Raw genomic sequence first — 19,797 nt, 5'->3', positions numbered from 1 at the left:
CTTTTTATACTCAGTTGTAATGATTTTGTGATTATTTGTCTATTTGTCTGCCATCTCCACTAGATTTTGAGCCACTAAAGTACAGAAATTCTATTCTATTAACTTAGTTCTTAGTTACTGGACCTCAGACCCACTAAATGCTTAATGAATATATGTTGCTTGCTCGCTGAGTGAATGAATGCATTAATCCTTATATCTGAGTGTTATTTCCTTTTTTTAGGGTTGCAAGGGATGAATAAGAAATTTTGCTTTGTGTGCTTTGGTCACTTATGGCATTTAAATACTTCCATTTGACTGTTGCTGATAATCAATAGTTGACAAAATCTTGATTTTTTTTTTTTTAACTTCTATCTTACTAAAAGAACTTTGATCTTCACACCAGGTCCTTTCCTGTGTACCTACAAATCTTAGCTCTCCTCGACCTCATTTCCAGTTTCAACCTTGGTTGTTACTAGGTCTTTGCATTCAAATTTCTCTCTCTGTCATGATATTTAGACAAAGTTTAATTTAAAATTTTAAACATGAAATTTTTTAGTTTAAAAAGAATATGAGGCTATTTTAAGGGAATATATTGCAATATCACTTATAAAGTCAAATTATATATATATATATATTTTTTTTTTTTTTTAAACACCACCCTATAAAACAAGTTGTTGCTGCTGCTGCTGCTGCTAAGTCGCTTCAGTCATGTCCGACTCTGTGCGACCCCATAGATGGCAGCCCACCAGGCTCCCCCATCCCTGGGAATCTCCAGGGAAGAACACTGGAGTAGGGGGTCATTTCCTTCTCCAATTCATGAAAGTGTGGCAAAACCAATACAGTATTGTAAAGTAAAATAAAGTAAAAATAAAAATTTTAAAAAAAAAGTGAAAGGGAAGTCACTCAGTCGTGTCTGACTCTTTGTGACCCCATGGACTGCAGCCTACCAGGCTCCTCCTTCCATGGGATTTTCCATGCAAGAGTACTGGAGTGGGGTGCCATTGCCTTCTCCGATAAAACAAGTTATGATTATTATAAAGAAGTCTTTATTTCTGGTCACTACTATATTTGAAATTCTGTTTGTACTGGCTAGCTTGTTTTTGTTTATGACTGTTATAGCCTACCTAATAGTGACTAACATTTAGAGTTCAAAACAGAATTATATTATTGGAATAAATTTCTTAATTCTCTGTAAAAGAAAGTATGAGAGCAAAAGTAGATATCTGAATTGTACAACATAGTGATTCAATATTTTTAAAGATTATATTCCACTTAATATTATTATAAAACACTGGCTATATTTTCCTGTGCTGTACAATATATCTACCCTTGTTGCTTATCTATTTTATACATGGTAGTATGAACTCCCTCCCCCTTCTAGCAGGTGGTAACCTGCTAGTTTGTTCTCTACATCTGTGGGTCTGTTTTTTTTTATTACATATATTTAATTTGTTTTAGTTTTTAGATTAGCCATGTAACTTTATAAAAGTTACTCTTCCGGGGTTTATTGCATTGCCTGTGAAACAAATGGGATAGTTATTTGGTCTCTAAGATCCTTTGACTCTGTAATTCTATACTTAGCTTTTCTATGTATCACAACAGTACAGCTTACTGAGAGGTGATTTTGAAATGAAGCTTCTCTAGTTAGTGTGGTTGATTAAACTGCTTTGTTTTTTCCCAGATGATCCCATCACATACAACTTGGCTTAAATGTATTTAAATTAAATAGGACAAAAACTTCATTTACTATGTAAATAGCTTGACAGCAATAATGTATATTAACTGCATCCACTTGCAGTCACCTAATTCAAAGGATTTACATCAGTCTTCCTTTCCTATATGTAGGTACTACGCAGGAAACCTGGAGGCTAAGTCAACAAATTATGAAACTCTAGGTTTAATTCAAACAGCAACGAAAGGCCTATTAAGAACTATTGAAGATGGTGGAATAGATTCTGTGATGGAATGGGAAGTGGATGAAGTGCTGAACTGGACAAACACCCTCAACTTTGATGAGTAAATATGTTGCTATTCTTGGGGAGCAAGGGCATGGATCAGGCATCAGGGCAGTCAATATTTTTTTAATATTTCTCACTGCCAAGTTGGAACTTGGGGGCCACTAACATACTCTTTAAAACTCCTTGCATATTTATTATCTGTATAGAAAGAAAAGAAGAGGAAATGGGAGAGAAATAGAAAAAGGGATGGTCTGAAAGTAGAAAAAAGAAAAATAGATTTAGGTGTTCTTTATTATCAGACTTCATTCTTATGCCTTAGTTTAACTCTGTTTTACTCTTACTTTGGGATACAGAAACCAAGCTAAGAACATGAAATTAATAATATAAAGAATTTCTTTATATTATTATATAATATATAATATAATATATATATTATATGAACAACATGGTTCAAACTTGAGCTGCCATATAATCCAGCATTTCTACTTCTCAGTATATACACAAGAGAAATGAAAACAAATGCCCATGAAAACTTTACATGAATGTTCATAACATTGCTATTCATAATAGCCAAGAATTAGAAACAATCTGTTCATGAATTGATGATTAAAATGTGACACCCGTGGTGGGTTCATGTCAATGTATGGCAAAACCAATACAGTATTGTAAAGTAAAATAAAGTAAAAATAAAAATTAAAATAAATAAAAATAAATAAATAAAATAAAATCAACTGAAAAAAAAAATGTGACATATCCAAATAATGAAATATTATTTGGCAATAAAAAGAAACGCTATAACTTTGATGAACCTGCTAAGTGAAAGAAGTCAGTCACAAAGGAACACATATTATATGGCTCCATTTGTATTGAAATGTTCCAAATAGGCAAATTTATGGAGATAGAAAGTAGATTAGTGGTTGCCTAGGGCTTACAAATAGCTGTGAAAAGAAGAGAAGCAAAAAGCAGAGGTTAAAAGGAAAGATATAAGCATCTGAATGCAGAGTTCCAAAGAATAGCAAGAAGAGATAAGAAAGCCTTCCTCAGTGATCAATGCAGAGAAATAGAGGAAAACAGAATGAGGAAGACTAGAGATCTCGTCAAGAAAATTAGAGTTACCAAGGGAACATTTCATGCAAAGATGGGCTCGATAAAGGACAGAAATGGTATGGACCTAACAGAAGCAGAAGATATTAAGAAGAGGTGGCAAGAATACACAAAACTGTACAAAAAGAGATCTTCATGACCCAGATAATCATGATGGTGTGATCACTCACCTAGAGGCAGACATCCTGGAATGTGAAGTCAAGTGGGTCTTAGGAAGCATCACTACGAACAAGCTAGTGGAGGTGATGAAATTCCAGTGGAGCTATTTCAAATCCTGAAAGATGATGCTGTGAAAGTGCTGCACTCAATATGCCAGCAAATCTGGAAAACTCAGCAGTGGCCACAGGACTGGAAAAGGTCAGTTTTCATTCCAATCCCAAAGAAAGGCAATGCCAAAGAATGCTCAAACTACCACACAATTGCACTCATCTCACACGCTAGTAAAGTAATGCTCAAAATTCTCCAAGCCAGGCTTCAGCAATACGTGACCAGTGAACTTCCAGATGTTCAAGCTGGTTTTAGAAAAGGCAGAGGAACCAGAGATGAAATTGCCAACATCTGCTGGATCATCAAAAAAGCAAGAGAGTTCCTGAAAAACATCTATTTCTGCTTCATTTACTATGCCAAAGCCTTTGACTGTGTGGATCACAATAAACTGTGGAAAATTCTTCCAAAGATGGCAATACCAGACCACCTGACCTGCCTCTTGAGAAACCTATATGCAGGTCAGGAAGCAACAGTTAGAACTGGACATGGAACAACAGACTGGTTCCAGATAGGAAAAGGAGTACATCAAGGCTGTATATTGTCACCCTGCTTATTTAACTTCTATGCAGAGTACATCATGAGAAATGCTGGGCTGGAAGAAGCACAAGCTGGAATCAAGATTTCTGGGAGAAGTATCAATAAGCTGAGATATGCAGATGACACCACCCTTATGGCAGAAAGTGAAGAGGAGCTTAAAAGCCTCTTGATGAAAGTGAAAGAGGAGAGTGAAAAAGTTGACTTAAAGCTCAACATTCAGAAAATGAAGATCATGGCATCTGGTCCATCACTTCATGGGAAATAGATAGGGAAACAGTGGAAACAGTGTCAGACTTTATTTTGGGGGGGCTCCAAAATCACTGCAGATGGTGACTGCAGCCATGAAATTAATAGATGCTTACTCCTTGTAAGGAAAGTTATGACCAACCTACATAGCATATTGAAAAGCAGAGACATTACTTTGCCAACCAAGGTCAGTCTAGTCAAGGCTATGGTTTTTCCAGTGGTCATGTATGGATGTGAGAGTTGGACTGTAAAGAAAGCTGAGTGCCAAAGAATTGATGCTTTTGAACTGTGGTGTTGAAGAAGGCTTTGAGAGTCCCATAGACTGCAGGGAGATCCAACAAGTCCATTCTAATGGAGATCAGCCCTGGGCATTCTTTGGAAGGAATGATGCTAAAGGTGAAACTCCAGTACTTTGGCCACCTCATGTGAAGGGTTGACTCATTGGAAAAGACTCTGATGCTGGGAGGGATTGTGGGCAGGAGGAGAAGGGGACGACAGAGGATGAGAGAGCTGGATGGCATCACTGACTCGATGAATGTGAGTCTGAGTGAACTCCAGGAGTTGGTGATGGACAGGGAGGCCTGGCGTGCTGCGATTTATGGGGTCGCAAAGAGTCGGACACGACTGAGCGACTAAAGTGAACTGAACTGAGGGCTTAGAGATACACTAAAAGCCATTGAATCATACACTTTAAATGGGCACATTTTATGGTATGTGAATTATATCTCATAAAGCTTTAAAAATATTCAATATTTACTCAGGTACAATAATGATGTGAATACTGCATGGCTGAAGAATCAGAAAAAATAAAGATAGTGTAAGTAAAGAAATGTAAGATAAAGGAAGAAATTTGGAAGAGGGAGATATAAGCATGAAATAGGAAAAATTAGGTTGACTGCCATTGAACAGGGAATTCCCAGGTGGCTCAGTGGTAAAGAATCCACCTGCCAATGCAGAAGATGCAGGAAACACCAGTTCTATCCCTGGGTCTGGAGGGAGGAGGAAATGGGTACCCAATCCAGTATTCTTGCCTGGATAATCAATCCCATGGACAAAGGAGCCTGCAATCCATGGGGTTGCAAAGATTGAGCAACTGAGCATGCACTCACACTATTGAACAATAAACCAGAGAAAAAGAGGTCAGAGGAAGCAGAAAAGAAAACAGTGAGAAAAGCAAAGAGGAAAGAAGAAAAACAGTGAAGAATGACTAAAATAAGAATAATATATGAGAAGGAAATGGCAACCCACTAAAATATTCTTGCCCTAGACTACAGATCATGGAGTCTCAAAGAGTCGGACACAACTGAGCAACTAACACACATGTAAACACAGAAAAAATGATAATTATGGGAAAGATACTTTGAAAAATAAAAAGAAAATATGAGAAGGAATAAAGAGCTAATTATCCATAACAGATGTGCTAAAGTACTTTTTAATAAATAGTACAAAGGTTTTGTGAGTCAATAACCCCATTATCTCATCCAGACATAGTACTGAGATTACTTACAGACAGCACATTTGTGGTTTCTGGAGCACTGAATAAATACAAGCGGTAATAATGATGCAAGAAATGACATCCAAAGAATGAGATGTGATGCTGTACTTTTTGCTTTCCTAAGAAGATAGAGAGAGAAGTAGGAGAGGTCCATTTTGATTAAGTTTATAAGGGCATGATAGAGAATTCTCTCAGGTAAACTTTTGAAATCCTGTTCTGCTTTTCCCTTATACAGTTGATGAATTCAGCAAAGAGCCAGCAAGCTTCAGTGAAATATTACAAATAATCCATACCCACTATCCTATACTGAAAAGAATGGATACATGTATTTGTGTGGCTGAGTCCCTACATTGTTCACCTGAAACTACCACTACCACAACATTGTTAATCAGCTATATCCCAATATAAAATAAAAAGTTTAAAGTTTGAAAAAAAGAGAATAAAACAATTGAGTTCGAAGGAAAGAAATAGACATCTCAGGCTACACAATACTTTCCCCACTATCATCCTTTAACACCCTTCACTGGTAGGTGAAGAAGTTTCCTAATGGTTTCCCATTGTGGAGAAAAGAACAAAAACAGACCAAACAAGGAAGATGTGATGTGGTTTTCTGGTATCATGTACTGTATATGGAGTAACATAATTACATCTAGTTTTGATATGGTGACACTACTCAAATTTTCCATTAAAAAAATCTAGATTACTCATGCTTCCAAATTATATACTTCTATCAGTTCATTCTATGACTTGAGCATAATTTGGGACCAACTTGGAACTGTTAGAAAGCAAGTTTTTCTAATGAGCTCTGGACAACAGAAATTTCAAATGGAATCCAGCATGATTATTTGGGAATATTTCAGTAGTATTACAGACCACAGGGGCTTCCCTGGTGGCTTAGATGGTAAAGAAACTGCCTGCAATGCAGGAGACCTGGGTTCAATCCCTGGGTCGAGAAGACCCCTGGAGGAGGAAGTGGCTACCCACTCCAGTATTCTTGCCTGGAGAATTCCCTGGACAAAGGAGCCTGTTTGCAGTCCATGGGGTTGCAAAGAGTTGGACATGACAATGATTACTACTTTCAGTAATCAGTAAGACCACAACTTACTGATTATCTCAAGTAAAATAAAAATTTGCAAAGACTTTCCTGTAGCCAAGAGCAGACATTAGGTATAAATAAATACCTTCTTCCTAGCATATTCATGGTCTCCACAGTCCACTTTGCTCTTAGATCTTTGTAGTTCTCTAGATATTTGTAACTGGCTTGATAATACTTTATTTGAAGAGAATTTCAAAGACATATTGTCTCTGAATTAGTAGCCACTAATTCCTTGGAGATGGTGACTGCAGCCATGAAATTAAAAGATGCTTACTCCTTGGAAGGAAAGTTATGACCAACCTAGATAGCATATTGAAAAGCAGAGACATTACTTTGCCAACAAAGGTCCATCTAGTCAAGGCTATAGTTTTTCCAGTGATCATGTATGGATGTGAGAGTTGGACTATGAAGAAAGCTGAGCGCCAAAGAATTGATGCTTTTGAACTGTGGTGTTGGAGGAGACTCTTGAGAGTCCCTTGGACTGCAAGGAGATCCAACAAGTCCATTCTGAAGGAGATCAGCCCTGGGTGTTCTTTGGAAGGAATTATGCTAAAGCTGAAACTCCAGTACTTTGGCCACCTCATGTGAAGAGTTGACTCATTGGAAAAGACTTTGATGCTGGGAGGGATTGTGGGCAGGAGGAGAAGGGGACGACAGAGGATGAGATGGCTGGATGGCATCACTGACTCGATGGACATGAGTCTGAGTGAACTCCAGGAGTTGGTGATGGACAGGGAGGCCTGGTGTGCTGTGATTCATGGTTCGCAAAGAGTTGGACATGACTGAGTGACTGAACTGAGCTAAACTGAATTCCTTGGAGAGAATCTTTCAAAATCTATAGACAGTTTTTGATAGTTGGACCATTAGAATGACATAAATGTGTTGAACACTGATTCTGAGCGACACAAACCAGTTTCTTCCCAAAGGCTTTTATGCTAGCCCCTTGTTAACAGCAGATGGATCTCTCCTGGAAAGAAAACGTGTACATATCCAGACGAACAGGGCAAGAAGAGCTATCGAGTGAAATACTATATAATTTGAAGAACGGAAAGGCCAACTTCACTCTTGGGCTCAAGGACACTGATGAGTACCCTCATAAATTCTGTATAATCCAGAGGCACATTGCTGCTGGCACTTAGAATAAAAAGCAATGCCTGCTCTGCCGTTATTGAGTCACCTACAATATCACACAGTGGCCACTTGCTTCTGATGGCATTCATCCCGCTGGATTTTCAGGGGCATATTTTCTATTGAGACAGATGTTTCTCTTCTAGAATCTTCATAGTTTTCAAACTGCAAGTGAAGTTTAACATAACACATTAAGTCATCAGCATCTAGGCTATTTTAATTTTCTGATGTTCTATTTGGCGAGAGCTCTCAATGGGTAATATCTATGTCTGACCCTGCCCCTTTGACTTCCAAGACAAGTGGTTATATTACCTCTCTGGCTAGGGACTTTCCCCAGGCCATTAAGATGTTAAATTCTGTGATAGATTCCACATACACTTTACTTTGCTAATATCTTTTAAAAATTCCAAAAATTTATTAGAGAGATCAGCTTTATGATATAAACAGCATGAAAATGATACAATCAAGCTGTTGCTTCTATTTGTAAAGATTTTATTTCTATTGGTTACTACTGTCATGTTCATTATGAGAAGTTCTTTTTAAACAATTGAATAAATTCATATCTTGATCTCAGATAAAGCAGGGTCAGTAATCACCCTTAAATATATCATATGTTTGTGCCCCACACTGCCAGGGTTTAGCATACAGTTAATCAAAGGTCCTTTATCTTAGCTCCTTGAGGTGAAATAAAGATCTTTCAGTATACAAATCTAAGGAAGTATGGTGATGGATACCCCCTTTTCATAGTGCTCCTGAGCAGCCACTGAAAGCACAAGTTCAGTTCAGTTCAGTTCAGTCACTCAGTCGTGTCCGACTCTTTGCAACCGCATGAATCACAGCACGCCAGGCCTCCCTGTCCATCACCAACTCCTGGAGTTCACTCAGACTCATGTCCATCGAGTCAGTGATGCCATCCAGCCATCTCATCCTCTGTCATCCCCTTCTCCTCCTGCCCACAATCCCTCCCAGCATCAAAGTCTTTTCCAATGAGTCAACTCTTCACATGAGGTGGCCAAAGTACTGGAGTTTCAGCTTTAGCATAATTCCTTCCAAAGAACACCCAGGGCTGATCTCCTTCAGAATGGACTTGTTGGATCTCCTTGCAGTCCCAGGGACTCTCAAGAGTCTTCTCCAACACCACAGTTCAAAAGCATCAATTCTTTGGTGCTCAGCTTTCTTCACAGTCCAACTTTCACATCCATACATGACCACTGGAAAAATCATAGCCTTGACTAGACAGACCTTGGTTGGCAAAGTAATGTCTCTGCTTTTGAATATGCTATCTAGGTTGGTCATAACTTTCCTTCCAAGGGGTAAGCATCTTTTAATTTCATGGCTGCAGTCACCATCTGCAGTGATTTTGGAGCCCCCCCCCCAAAATAAAGTCTGACACTGTTTCTACTGTTTCCCTATCTATTTCCCATGAAGTGATGGGACCAGGTGCCATGATCTTCATTTTCTGAATGTTGAGCTTTAAGTCAACTTTTTCACTCTCCTCTTTCACTTTCATCAAGAGGCTTTTTAGCTCCTCTTCACTTTCTGCCATAAGGGTGGTGTCATCTGCATATCTGTGCTTATTGATACTTCTCCCTGCAATCTTGATTCCAGCTTGTGCTTCTTCCAGCCCAGCATTTCTCATGATGTACTCTGCATAGAAGTTAAATAAGCAGGGTGACAATATACAGCCTTGATGTACTCCTTTTCCTATCTGGAACCAGTCTGTTGTTCCATGTCCAGTTCTAACTGTTGCTTCCTGACCTGCATACAGGTTTCTCAAGAGCCAGGTCAGATGGTCTGGTATTCCCATCTCTTTCAGAATTTTCCACAGTTTATTGTGATCCACACAGTCAAAGGCTTTGGCATAGTCAATGAAGCAAAAATAGATGTTTTTCTGGAACTCTCTTGCTTTTTTGATGATCCAGCAGATGTTGGCAATTTGATCTCTGGTTCCTCTGCCTTTTCTAAAACCAGCTTGAACATCTGGAAGTTCACGGGTCACATATTGCTGAAGCCTGGCTTGCAGAATTTTGAGCATTACTTTACTAGCATATGAGATGAGTGCAATTGTGCGGTAGTTTGAGCATTCTTTGGCACTGCCTTTCTTTGGCATTGGAATGAAAACTGACCTTTTCCAGTCCTGTGGCCTGCTGAGTTTTCCAGATTTGCTGGCATATTGAGTGCAGCACTTTCACAGCATCATCTTTCAGAATTTGAAATAGCTCCACTGGAATTTCATCACCTCCGCTAGCTTTGTTCAGTGATGCTTTCTAAGGCACACTTGACGTCACATCCAGGATGTCTGGCTCTAGGTGAGTGATCACACCATCGTGATTATCTGGGTCATGAAGATCTTTTTTGTACAGCTCTTCTGTGTATTCTTGCCACCTCTTCTTAATATCTTCTGCTTCTGTTAGGTCCAGACCATTTCTGTCCTTTATCGAGCCCATCTTTGCATGAAATGTTCCCTTGGTATCTCTAATTTTCTTGAAGAGATCTCTAGTCTTCCCCATTCTGTTGTTTTCCTCTATTTCTTTGCATTGATCACTGAGGAAGTCTTTCTTATTTCTTGTTGCTAGTCTTTGGAACTCTGCATTCAGATGCTTATATCTTTCCTTTTCTCCTTTGCTTTTCACTTCTCTTCTTTTCACAGCTATTTGTAAGGCCTCCCCAGACAGCCATTTTGCTTTTTTGCATTTCTTTTCCATGGAGATGGTCTTAATCCCTGTCTCCTGTACAATGTCACGAACCTCAATCTGTAGTTCATCAGGCCTTCTATTTATCATATCTAGTCCCTTAAATCTATTTCTCACTTCCACTGTGTAATCATAAGGGATTTGATTTAGGTCATACCTGAATGGTCTAGTGGTTTTCCCTACTTTCTTCAATTTAAGTCTGAATTTGGCAATAAGGAGTTCATGATCTGAGCCACAGTCAGCACAAATTCTGCCTAAATTTAAGGTTAAGCCAAACTGAACCATTAACTTAAAGATCCTGTTGTTGCTGTTCAGTCGCTAAGTCGTGTCTGACTCTGCAACCCCACGGACTGCAGCATACCAGGCTTTCCTGTCCTTCACCATCTCCCAGAGTCTGCTCAGACTCTTTCCCGTTGATTTTGTGATGCCATCCATCCATCTCATCCTCTGTCACCCTCTTCTCCTTCTGCCCTCAGTCTTTCCCAGCATCAGAGTCTTTTCCAATGAGTTGGCTGTTTGCTTCAGGAGACCAGAGTATTAGAGTTTCAGGTTCAGGGTTAGTCCTTCCAATGAGTATTCAGGATTGATTTCCTTTAGGATTGACTGACTTGATCTCCTTGCAGTCCAAATGACTCTCAAGAGTCTTCTCCACAGTTTGAAGGCATCAATTCTTTGGCGCTCAGCATTCTTTATGGTCCAACTCTCACATTGGTATATGACTATTGGAAAAAACCATAGCTTTGACAATACAGACTTTTATTAGCAAAGTGATGCCTCTGCTTTTTAATATGCTGTTATAGGTTTGTCATGGCTTTTCTTCCAAAAAGCAAGCATCTTTTAATATCATGGCTGCAGTCACCATCTGCAGTGATTTTGGAGCCCAAGAGAATAAAGTCTGTCACTGTTTCCACTTTTCCCCATCTATTTGCTATGAAGGATGCCATGATTTTAGTTTTTGAATCTTAAGTTTTAAGGCAACTTATTCACTCTCCTCTTTCACCCTCATCAAGACGCTCTTCAGTTCCTCTTCACTTTCTGCCATTAGGTGGTATCATCTACATATCTGAGGTTTTTTATATTTCTCCTGGCAATCTTGATTCCAGCCGGTGAGTCATCCAGCCTGGCATTTTGCATGATGTACACTGCATAAGCAGAGTGACAATATACAGCCTTGATATATGTACTCCTTTCCCAATTTTAAACTAGTCTGTTGTTCTGTCAGGTTCTAACTATTGCTTCTTGACCTGCATAGAGGTTTCTTAGGAGACAAGTAAAGCGGTCTAGTATTCTCATCTCTTTAAGAATTTCCCACAGTTTGCTGTGATCCACACAGTCAAAGGCTTTAGCATAGTCGATGAAGCAGTTGTTTTTCTGGAATTTCCTTGCTTTTTCTATAATCCAATGAATGTTTGCAATTTGATCTCTGGTTCCTCTGCTTTTTCTAAATCCAGTTTGTATATCTGGAAGTTCTCAGTTCACATACTGCTGAAGATCCTGGAAGGGGTTTATACCACCTGCTATTATCTTGCATCTTTTCATTTAAGTGACCCAGAGTATTCCACTTGCCACCATAGAATTCTTGGAGTAAAGAGAGGCAGTAGTAACAAAAAGAGGATGACATTAGACACACTGCATGTGTGCTGAGTCACTTTAGTCATGCCTGACTCTTGTGACCCCATGGACTGTAGCCCACAAGGCTCCTCTGTCCCTGGGATACTCCAGGCAAGAATGCTGGAGTGGGTTGCCATGCCCTCCTCCAGGGGATCTTCCCAACCTAGAGATCGAACCCGAGTCTCTTTCATCTCCTCCATTGGCAGGTGGGTTCTTTACCACTAGTACCACCTGGAAGCCCTTAGACACAGTACTTAATTACAATTAAACACTGTTGCATAATTTATACCTTCACATAACAAAAAATTCAGGAATACAAAGTTAACAAGAGTGAAAGTAATTCAAGTGAAAATCAGCCTTTTCTGAATTACATGACAATTTTAATCCTCCTCCTCCTTTCTCAATCAACTTCTTTTTAGCACCTGCTGTAATCAACTTCTTACGTGATTTCTTGGGTACAGTCATAAGAAAGGATGTTTGGGAAAGGGGGATACAGAGTCTAATATGAGATGGAATAAGTCACAGGAAACCTGGCCCTTGCAGCTTTCCCCTCAGCTCACCATACTTGTCCTTCCCTGTCCACCTCTTCTCAGTCTACTCTGGTCTCCATATGTCAGTCTCTGTTTAAGGAACTCAGATGGCAGCTGCACATACCCTGCTTGAATATGATCTTGGGTTTACTGGACACAGCAAAGACAGCACCATTGCTCTAAGAAGACCATAAACCAAATGATTTAAATTTACATGTCAGAGACAGTAGGTCTGGCAATCCAGAACCAAGGATAAAGTTTTGTTGTTGAAGTTTTCCCGTGACTTAAAAAAATTTTCCCTTCATATTTTTAATTTAGAAGTTAACTAACATCTTAGCTGTCACTCAACTGAGGACATGATCTAGCAGGAATGGAATAGTATAAAATGAGGAGATGTGTGCTTGAGGGAGGCCAAAGGGCACCAATATGGTAGATGGTGGGCACCATTTTCATACCTCTTACAACTCCTTGTCCTAGGGGTTGCCTCAGGTGCATGAGAGCTACTTTGAGGTGGGAAGTCAAGAAATTAAGCATTTGGACTAGTGAATTTATCATCATTAATCTATGACTTCATAGAGAAAGTAAATTTTAGAAGTAGTTCAAGTATGTACTAATGAATCACTTTATTATTTACTGATAAGTTGACTTAATTTAATGAATGCCTATATAATGTGCTTAGGTACATTGCCAACTGGAAGGAAATTGCTACAAGCAACTCTTCAGCTAACTTCAAAAGTAGGTGATTTTTTAGCAATAATGGGAAATTGTATGTGTGCGTGTGCTTTGTTGGTCTGTCAAGTAGAAATCTTTGTGACCACATGCCTATCAGGCTCCTCTGTCCATGCGATTTCTCAGGCAAGACTACTGGAGTGGGTTGGCATTTTCTTCTCCAGTGGGAAATTCTTATAAATCAAAACAATACATTCCACACATGTACACATTTCGAGGTACCTAACAAACATTTCTGCATTCCACACACTATACAGATAAATAAATTTACCAAGTCGTTTTTGCCTTTATATATATACTTGTTATTTGGAAATAAAGGAAATTTTATATTTTATTTAGAGTTGGATAAAATGTTTCTTTTTAATTAAAAAAAAGAATCCATATCATGTTCCATATCTCATGTTTCAGTAATAATTTTTAATGAGCAAACTTGACATGGCAAAATGAATGCTATTCCAGAAGTATCAATAATTCTAACATAGCCGAAGCCTAGTTATAACTTTTGTATAATTTGAGTGCATGAGTTCTGTCCCTCTGTCACCTGTGATTGGCAGTAAAACAAAGAGGCTTTAATTGTGGAATGTTGATTCATAACTTCCTGGTTTTGATTTTTTGCTCTATTGTTTACTGGCTGTATAATCTCGGGCAAGTTACTAGCTTAGTTTCCTCATCTATAAAATGAAAATAACAGTAGCACTTAACTCATGGATTACTGTGAGGTCATGAGATAACACATGTAAAGAGCTTATTATAGTGCCTGGTGCATAGTAGGCACTCTGTGGTGGTGGTGGTGTAGTTGCTAGGTCGTGTCCAACTCTTGTGACCCCATGGACTGTAGCCTGCCAGGTTCCTCTGTCCATGGGATTTCCCAGGCAAGAATACTGGAGCGGGTTGCCATTGCCTTCTCCAGGGGATCTTCCTGACCCAGGGATCTATCCCAAGTCTCTTGCATTGCAGGAGGATTCTTTACCACTTAGCCACTAGGGAAGCCCTTAACCTATCTACTTATTTCCAACTCACTGGCCCCACCACAGTCCAAGTTGCCATCATTTTCTGGGGGCTTCTGTGACATCTCCAAACTTATTCTCCTCCAGTCCATTCCCCATGCAACAGCTAGTGATCTACACGTTTAAACCAGCGTCATTAAAACATTTAACGAACTTTTCTTTAGCAACTACCATGTTGAAGTACTGTCTTAAAGTGCTTTATAAAATTGATTCATTTGATCTTCAGAACAACCCAATGAGACAGGTTCTATTATCCACATTTTAAAGAGATGCCAAGTTACTTGCTCAAGGTCACACAGTCCCTGTGAGGGCCAGGATTTGAACTGAGACTGGGCAGCTCTAGAAACCATACTCTCTAGACACCATACTCTTTTTTTTTTTTTAATTTTTTCTTTATTATTTAAAAAAAATTTTTTTAAGGAAAATCATTCTTTTTTAAAAAATTAAAAAAAAAATTTTTTTTTCTCTTTTTTTTCACAAACCCTTGTGTCGAAGGCTGACTTTCAATAGATCGCAGCGAGGGAGATGCTCTGCTACGTAGGAAACCCTGACCTAGAAGCAGGTCTACCAATGGTTTAGCACCAGGTTCCCCACAACCTGCGGTGCCTGACGGGCGAGGGGGCGGCCGCCTTTCCGGCCACGCCCCTTGTCCCGGGAAGAAGGGCTCTCCACACCGGACCCGGTCCCGACGCATGGCAGAGCGCGCCCGGAGGGACGCGGGCGAAGGCCCGCCGCAGGAACGGTGGGGGACCGGCTATCCGAGGCCAACCGAGGCTCCCGCGGCGCTGCCATATCATTCTGGCTGGGCGGGATTCTGACTTAGAGGCGTTCAGTCATAATCCTACAGATGGTAGCTTCGCCCCATTGGCTCCTCAGCCAAGCACATACACCAAATGTCTGAACCTGCCCACACCATACTCTTAATGATGACTACCTCTGCTGCCATTTAGTTTTCCAGTGCACTTGCAATAAAACCCTAACTTTATCATGGCACTCCGGCTCTGGTTTAGCTTTTCATCCTTATCATGTCCCACTCTCTCCTCCTCGTTCACAACAACTCAGCATCACTGCAGTCTTGCTTGGTCCTCAAGCACACTTTGTGGCTTCCACTTCAGGGGTTTCATGCAGTTGATGGCCTTCTGTAGAACAGGTGTAGGCAACTAGCTTTACTTGAAGGCAAGTCATCTGTTTTGTTTGCTACTGAACTCCCAGTGTGTAGAACACAGTAGAGTCTCAATGGCAAATAAAAGAATGTAAAGGAATGACAAGTACAAAATGGAAGCAGAGAATATTATTTACTGGGCTCAAAGATTGTTGTGGGAAAAAAAGAAAATATACAACACTAATTGGAAGGAGCATAATAGCATGTGAAAGCTGTTTTAAGTAATGGGACATCTGCATCATAACAGAAGGCAGCTAATACATTGGCAGTAAAAAGGGGAGAGAACATGTGGCACTTCTGCAAGAAGCAAGAGGAAATCAAAATTCAAAATTTGAAAACTTTAGCTCTAGAGACAGAAAAGGTTTTTCTTTTTTAAAATCATCTATACTCCAATTTTTTATATTTTTATTTTTCCTTTCAAAAGCACTAATTTTATTTTATTTTTAAAATTTATTTATTTTAATTGGAGGCTAACTACTTTACAATATTGTATTGGTTTTGCCATACATCAACATGAAGCCACCACGGATGTACATGTGTTCCCCATCCTGGACCCCCCCTCCCACCTCCCTCCCCATCCCATCCCTCTGGGTCATCCCAGTGCACCAGCCCCAAGCATCCTGTATCATGCATTGAACCTAGACTGGCGATTCATTTCATATATGATATTATACATGTTTCAATGCCATTCTCCCAAATCATCCCACCCTCTCCCTCTCCCACAGAGTCCAAAAGAGTGTTCAGAGGATACATCTGTGTCTCTTTTGCTGTCTCGCATACAGGGTGATCGTTACCATCTTTCTAAATTCCATATATATGTATTAGTATACTGTATTGGTGTTTTTCTTTCTGGCTTACTTCACTCTGTATAATAGGCTCCAGTTTCATCCACCTCATTTGAACTGATTCAAATGTATTCTTTTTAATGGCTGAGTAATACTCAGTTGTGTATATGTACCACAGCTTTCTTATCCATGCGTCTGCTGATGGACATCTAGGTTGCTTCCATGTCTTGGCTATTCTGAACAATGCTGTGATGAACACTGGGGTACACGTGTCTCTTTCAATTCAGGTTTCCTCGGTGTGTATGCCCAGTAGTGGGATTGCTGGGTCATAAGGCAGTTCTATTTCCAGTGTTTTAAGGAATCTCCACACTGTTCTCCATAGTGGCTGTACTAGTTTGCATTCCCACCAACAGTATAAGAGGGTTGGTTCCCTTTTCTCCACACCCTCTCCAGCATTTATTGCATGTAGACTTTTGGATCGCAGCCTTTCTGACTGGCGTGAAATGGTACCTCACTGTGGTTTTGAATTGCATTTCTCTGATAATGAGTGATGTTGAGCATCTCAGAAAAGGTTTTTCTTTGTGAATAAAGAATTGTTAGCTAATGGTTGATTGTGGAGTACTAACTAAATGCCTTACATTCACCATCACACTTAGTTCTCACAAAGATAAGCTGAGGCATGTGCTATTATTATTTCTATCTTATAGATGAGGACATTGAGACAGAGGTTAAGTAACTTGCTTCGAATTACAGAGCTGGCAAAAAAAAAAAAATTATAGAGCTTTTAGTAGTAGATCAAGCCTCAAACACAGATCCTACAGAAACTTTTAAAGATGGACAATGAAACATGGTCATGAAATGTAGAATGATCTCAGAAATATGGGACATTTATGGTTAAACAGGATACAAAGTTATCTGCTCTAAGAGTGGTGAGAAGGAATGTGAAATAGACCTTACCTGGCACACAGTAGCATATTGAATGAGCTATATCCTGTTACGTCTGGCATCTTTCTAAATGTTTGTCATTCTTCTCTAGGTTTTAGGTTTGAGCAAGCACAAGAAAAAATATATGACTATGAAGATATATTGGAAGAGGAAAACAAAACACAAGAAGATCCTTCATTTGAAACTATTTATGAAAAGCCCCGTTTTACTAGACTAAAGCCTGATTCCACTTATAGAATATAATTATATAAAAATATATAGTTATAAACTATAATTTTCTTTCTGAGCTATAACCCTTCAGCTCTGATTCCATCAGTTACAGTCAAGAGATAGTTTATTCTGGCTGGAATGAATTCTATATTCTTGACACAGAATCTAACCCAACTAAGTAAGGAATATTAAACAGAAATAGAACACCAGACTGAATACAGTAGTCATGGAAAATGTAGAAATTAATCCTGTTATTCTGAGAAATTGAGAAACTGTAGTCTAACAATTACACTTAAATAAAAATATTATATTTAGGTGCAAAAAAACCCCCTCAGTCAGACTGTTTTTCTTCTTTATTTAAAGCATTCATTATTTGTGCATTTCTATCAAGCAGAGCCCTTTCTTCATTAAAAAAGGAAAAAGGGCAGTGTAGCAAGTTCTCCTTTTATTAGAATGCAAAAGCCAGCTTCCCTGGTGGCTCAGATGGTAAAGAATCTGCCTGCAATGCAGGAGACCCAGGTTTGATGCCTGAGTCAGGAAGAAGTGACTAAGCATAGCCATTTCCTTCTCCAGGGGAAGGAGAAGGAAATGGCTATGCTTAGTCACTCAGGTGTGTCCGACTCTTTGCAACCTCATGGACTGCAGCCCGCCAGGCTCCTCTGTCCATGGGATTCTCCAGGCAAGAATACTAGAGTGGGTTGCCATGCCCTCCTCCAGAGGATCTTTCCAACCCAGGGAACGAGCTTAGGTCTCCTGCATTGTAGGCAGATTTTTACTGTCTGAGCCACCAAGGAAGCCCAAGAATAGTGGAGTGGGTAACCTATCCCTTCTCCAGGGGAACTTCCTGTGCTAGGAATCAAACTTGGATCTCCTGCACTGCAGGTGATTCTTTGTCAGCTGAGCTACCCAGGAAACCCCAATGTATATTTAAGAAAAACAAATTTATTCATATAATTTACATATACATTTACCCCTTTTGAGTATTGTTTGAATTTTGACAAATGTATAAAGTTATGCAATTTTCTCCACAATCAAGATATAATCCATTTTTATCACCCCTAAAATGTACATCTTTGCAGTCAATCCACCACCCCATGCCATGCCACGCCACGGGAAATGACTGATCTTTCAGTCACTACCATACTGCCTTCTCTAAACTGTTACATAAATGGAATCATACTATATGTAGTCATTGTTGGTCTTGTTTCTTTAGGATTATGCTTTTGAAATTCAATCTTGTTGCTGCATATTTCAGTAGTTTATTTCTTTATTGACTACTGTTCCATTACATGGCTATATTACAATTTCTTTATCCATTCACAAGATTGATGGACATTTGGTTGTTTCTAGTTTTGGACCATTACTGAAATAATGGGGAGTGGAATTGCTAGGGCAAATAATAACTATAGGTTTAGTTATCTATTTATTGATGTATACTTGCTTTACAATGTTTCAGGTATATGTCAAAGTGATTCAGATATATATCAATATTTGTTCAGATTCTTTTCCATTATACTTTATTACAAGATATTGAATATAGTTCCTTGTGCTATACAGTAGGTCATTGTGTATTTTATATATAGTAATGTGTATCTGTTAATCCAAAATTCCTAATTTATCCTTCCTCCCTTCCCCTTTGGTAAACAAATAACTTTTTGTTTTCTAAATGAGTCTATTTCTGTTTTGTGGATAATTTCATTCATGTCATTTTAAGTGCTACATATAAGTGATATATAGTATTTGTCTTTCTCTTTCTGACTTATAACACTCAGTATGACAGTCTCTAGGTCCATCCATATTGCTGCAAATGGCATTACCTCATTCTTTTCTATGGCTTGTATTCCATTGTGTATATGTACCACAATTTCTTCTATTGATGGACATTTAGGTTGCTTCCATGTCTTGGCTATTGTAAACAGTGCTGCAGTGAAAATTGGGGTGCATGTATCTTTTGCGGCCATGTTTTTCTCCAGATATATGCCCAGGAGTGGCATTGGTAGTTCTATATTTAGTTTTTAAGGAATCTCCACACTGTTCTCCATAATACAATTTACATTCCTATCAGTGTACGAGGGTTGGCTTTTCTCCACACCCTCTCCAACATTTATTATTTGTAAATTTTTGATAATGGTCATTCTGAGCAATGTGAAGTGATACCTCATTGCAGTTTTGATTTACATTTCTCTAATAATTAGTGATGTTGAGCATCTTTTCATGTGCCTATTGGCCATCTTTATGTCTTATTTGGAGAAATGTTTATGTAGGTCTTCTACCTATTTTTTGATTTTTTTATATTGAGTGGTATAAATTGTATA

The 19,797-nt window shown here is 39.0% G+C and overlaps 1 protein-coding gene across 2 annotated transcripts in view; it reads left to right on the top strand.

Annotated features, from left to right (window-relative positions):
* Positions 1–17,808, top strand: part of C15H11orf65 (chromosome 15 C11orf65 homolog) — an 81,210-nt gene extending 63,402 nt beyond the window's left edge. For both annotated transcript variants that reach the window (XM_027979169.3, XM_027979170.3), the window contains 3 exons: positions 1,825–1,995; positions 13,324–13,379; positions 17,364–17,808. In XM_027979169.3, the coding sequence (XP_027834970.1) occupies positions 1,825–1,995; positions 13,324–13,379; positions 17,364–17,515 (379 nt within the window). In that variant the 3' untranslated portion in view covers positions 17,516–17,808. The remainder of the gene's footprint in view (positions 1–1,824; positions 1,996–13,323; positions 13,380–17,363) is intronic.
* Positions 17,809–19,797: the final 1,989 nt, after the last annotated feature.

This window comes from Ovis aries, chromosome 15, assembly GCF_016772045.2.
Source record: "Ovis aries strain OAR_USU_Benz2616 breed Rambouillet chromosome 15, ARS-UI_Ramb_v3.0, whole genome shotgun sequence".
In the NCBI taxonomy this organism is placed as follows: domain Eukaryota; kingdom Metazoa; phylum Chordata; class Mammalia; order Artiodactyla; family Bovidae; genus Ovis; species Ovis aries.
The sequence above is the reverse complement of the archived record's forward strand: the minus strand, read 5'-3'. Positions and strand labels throughout refer to the sequence as shown.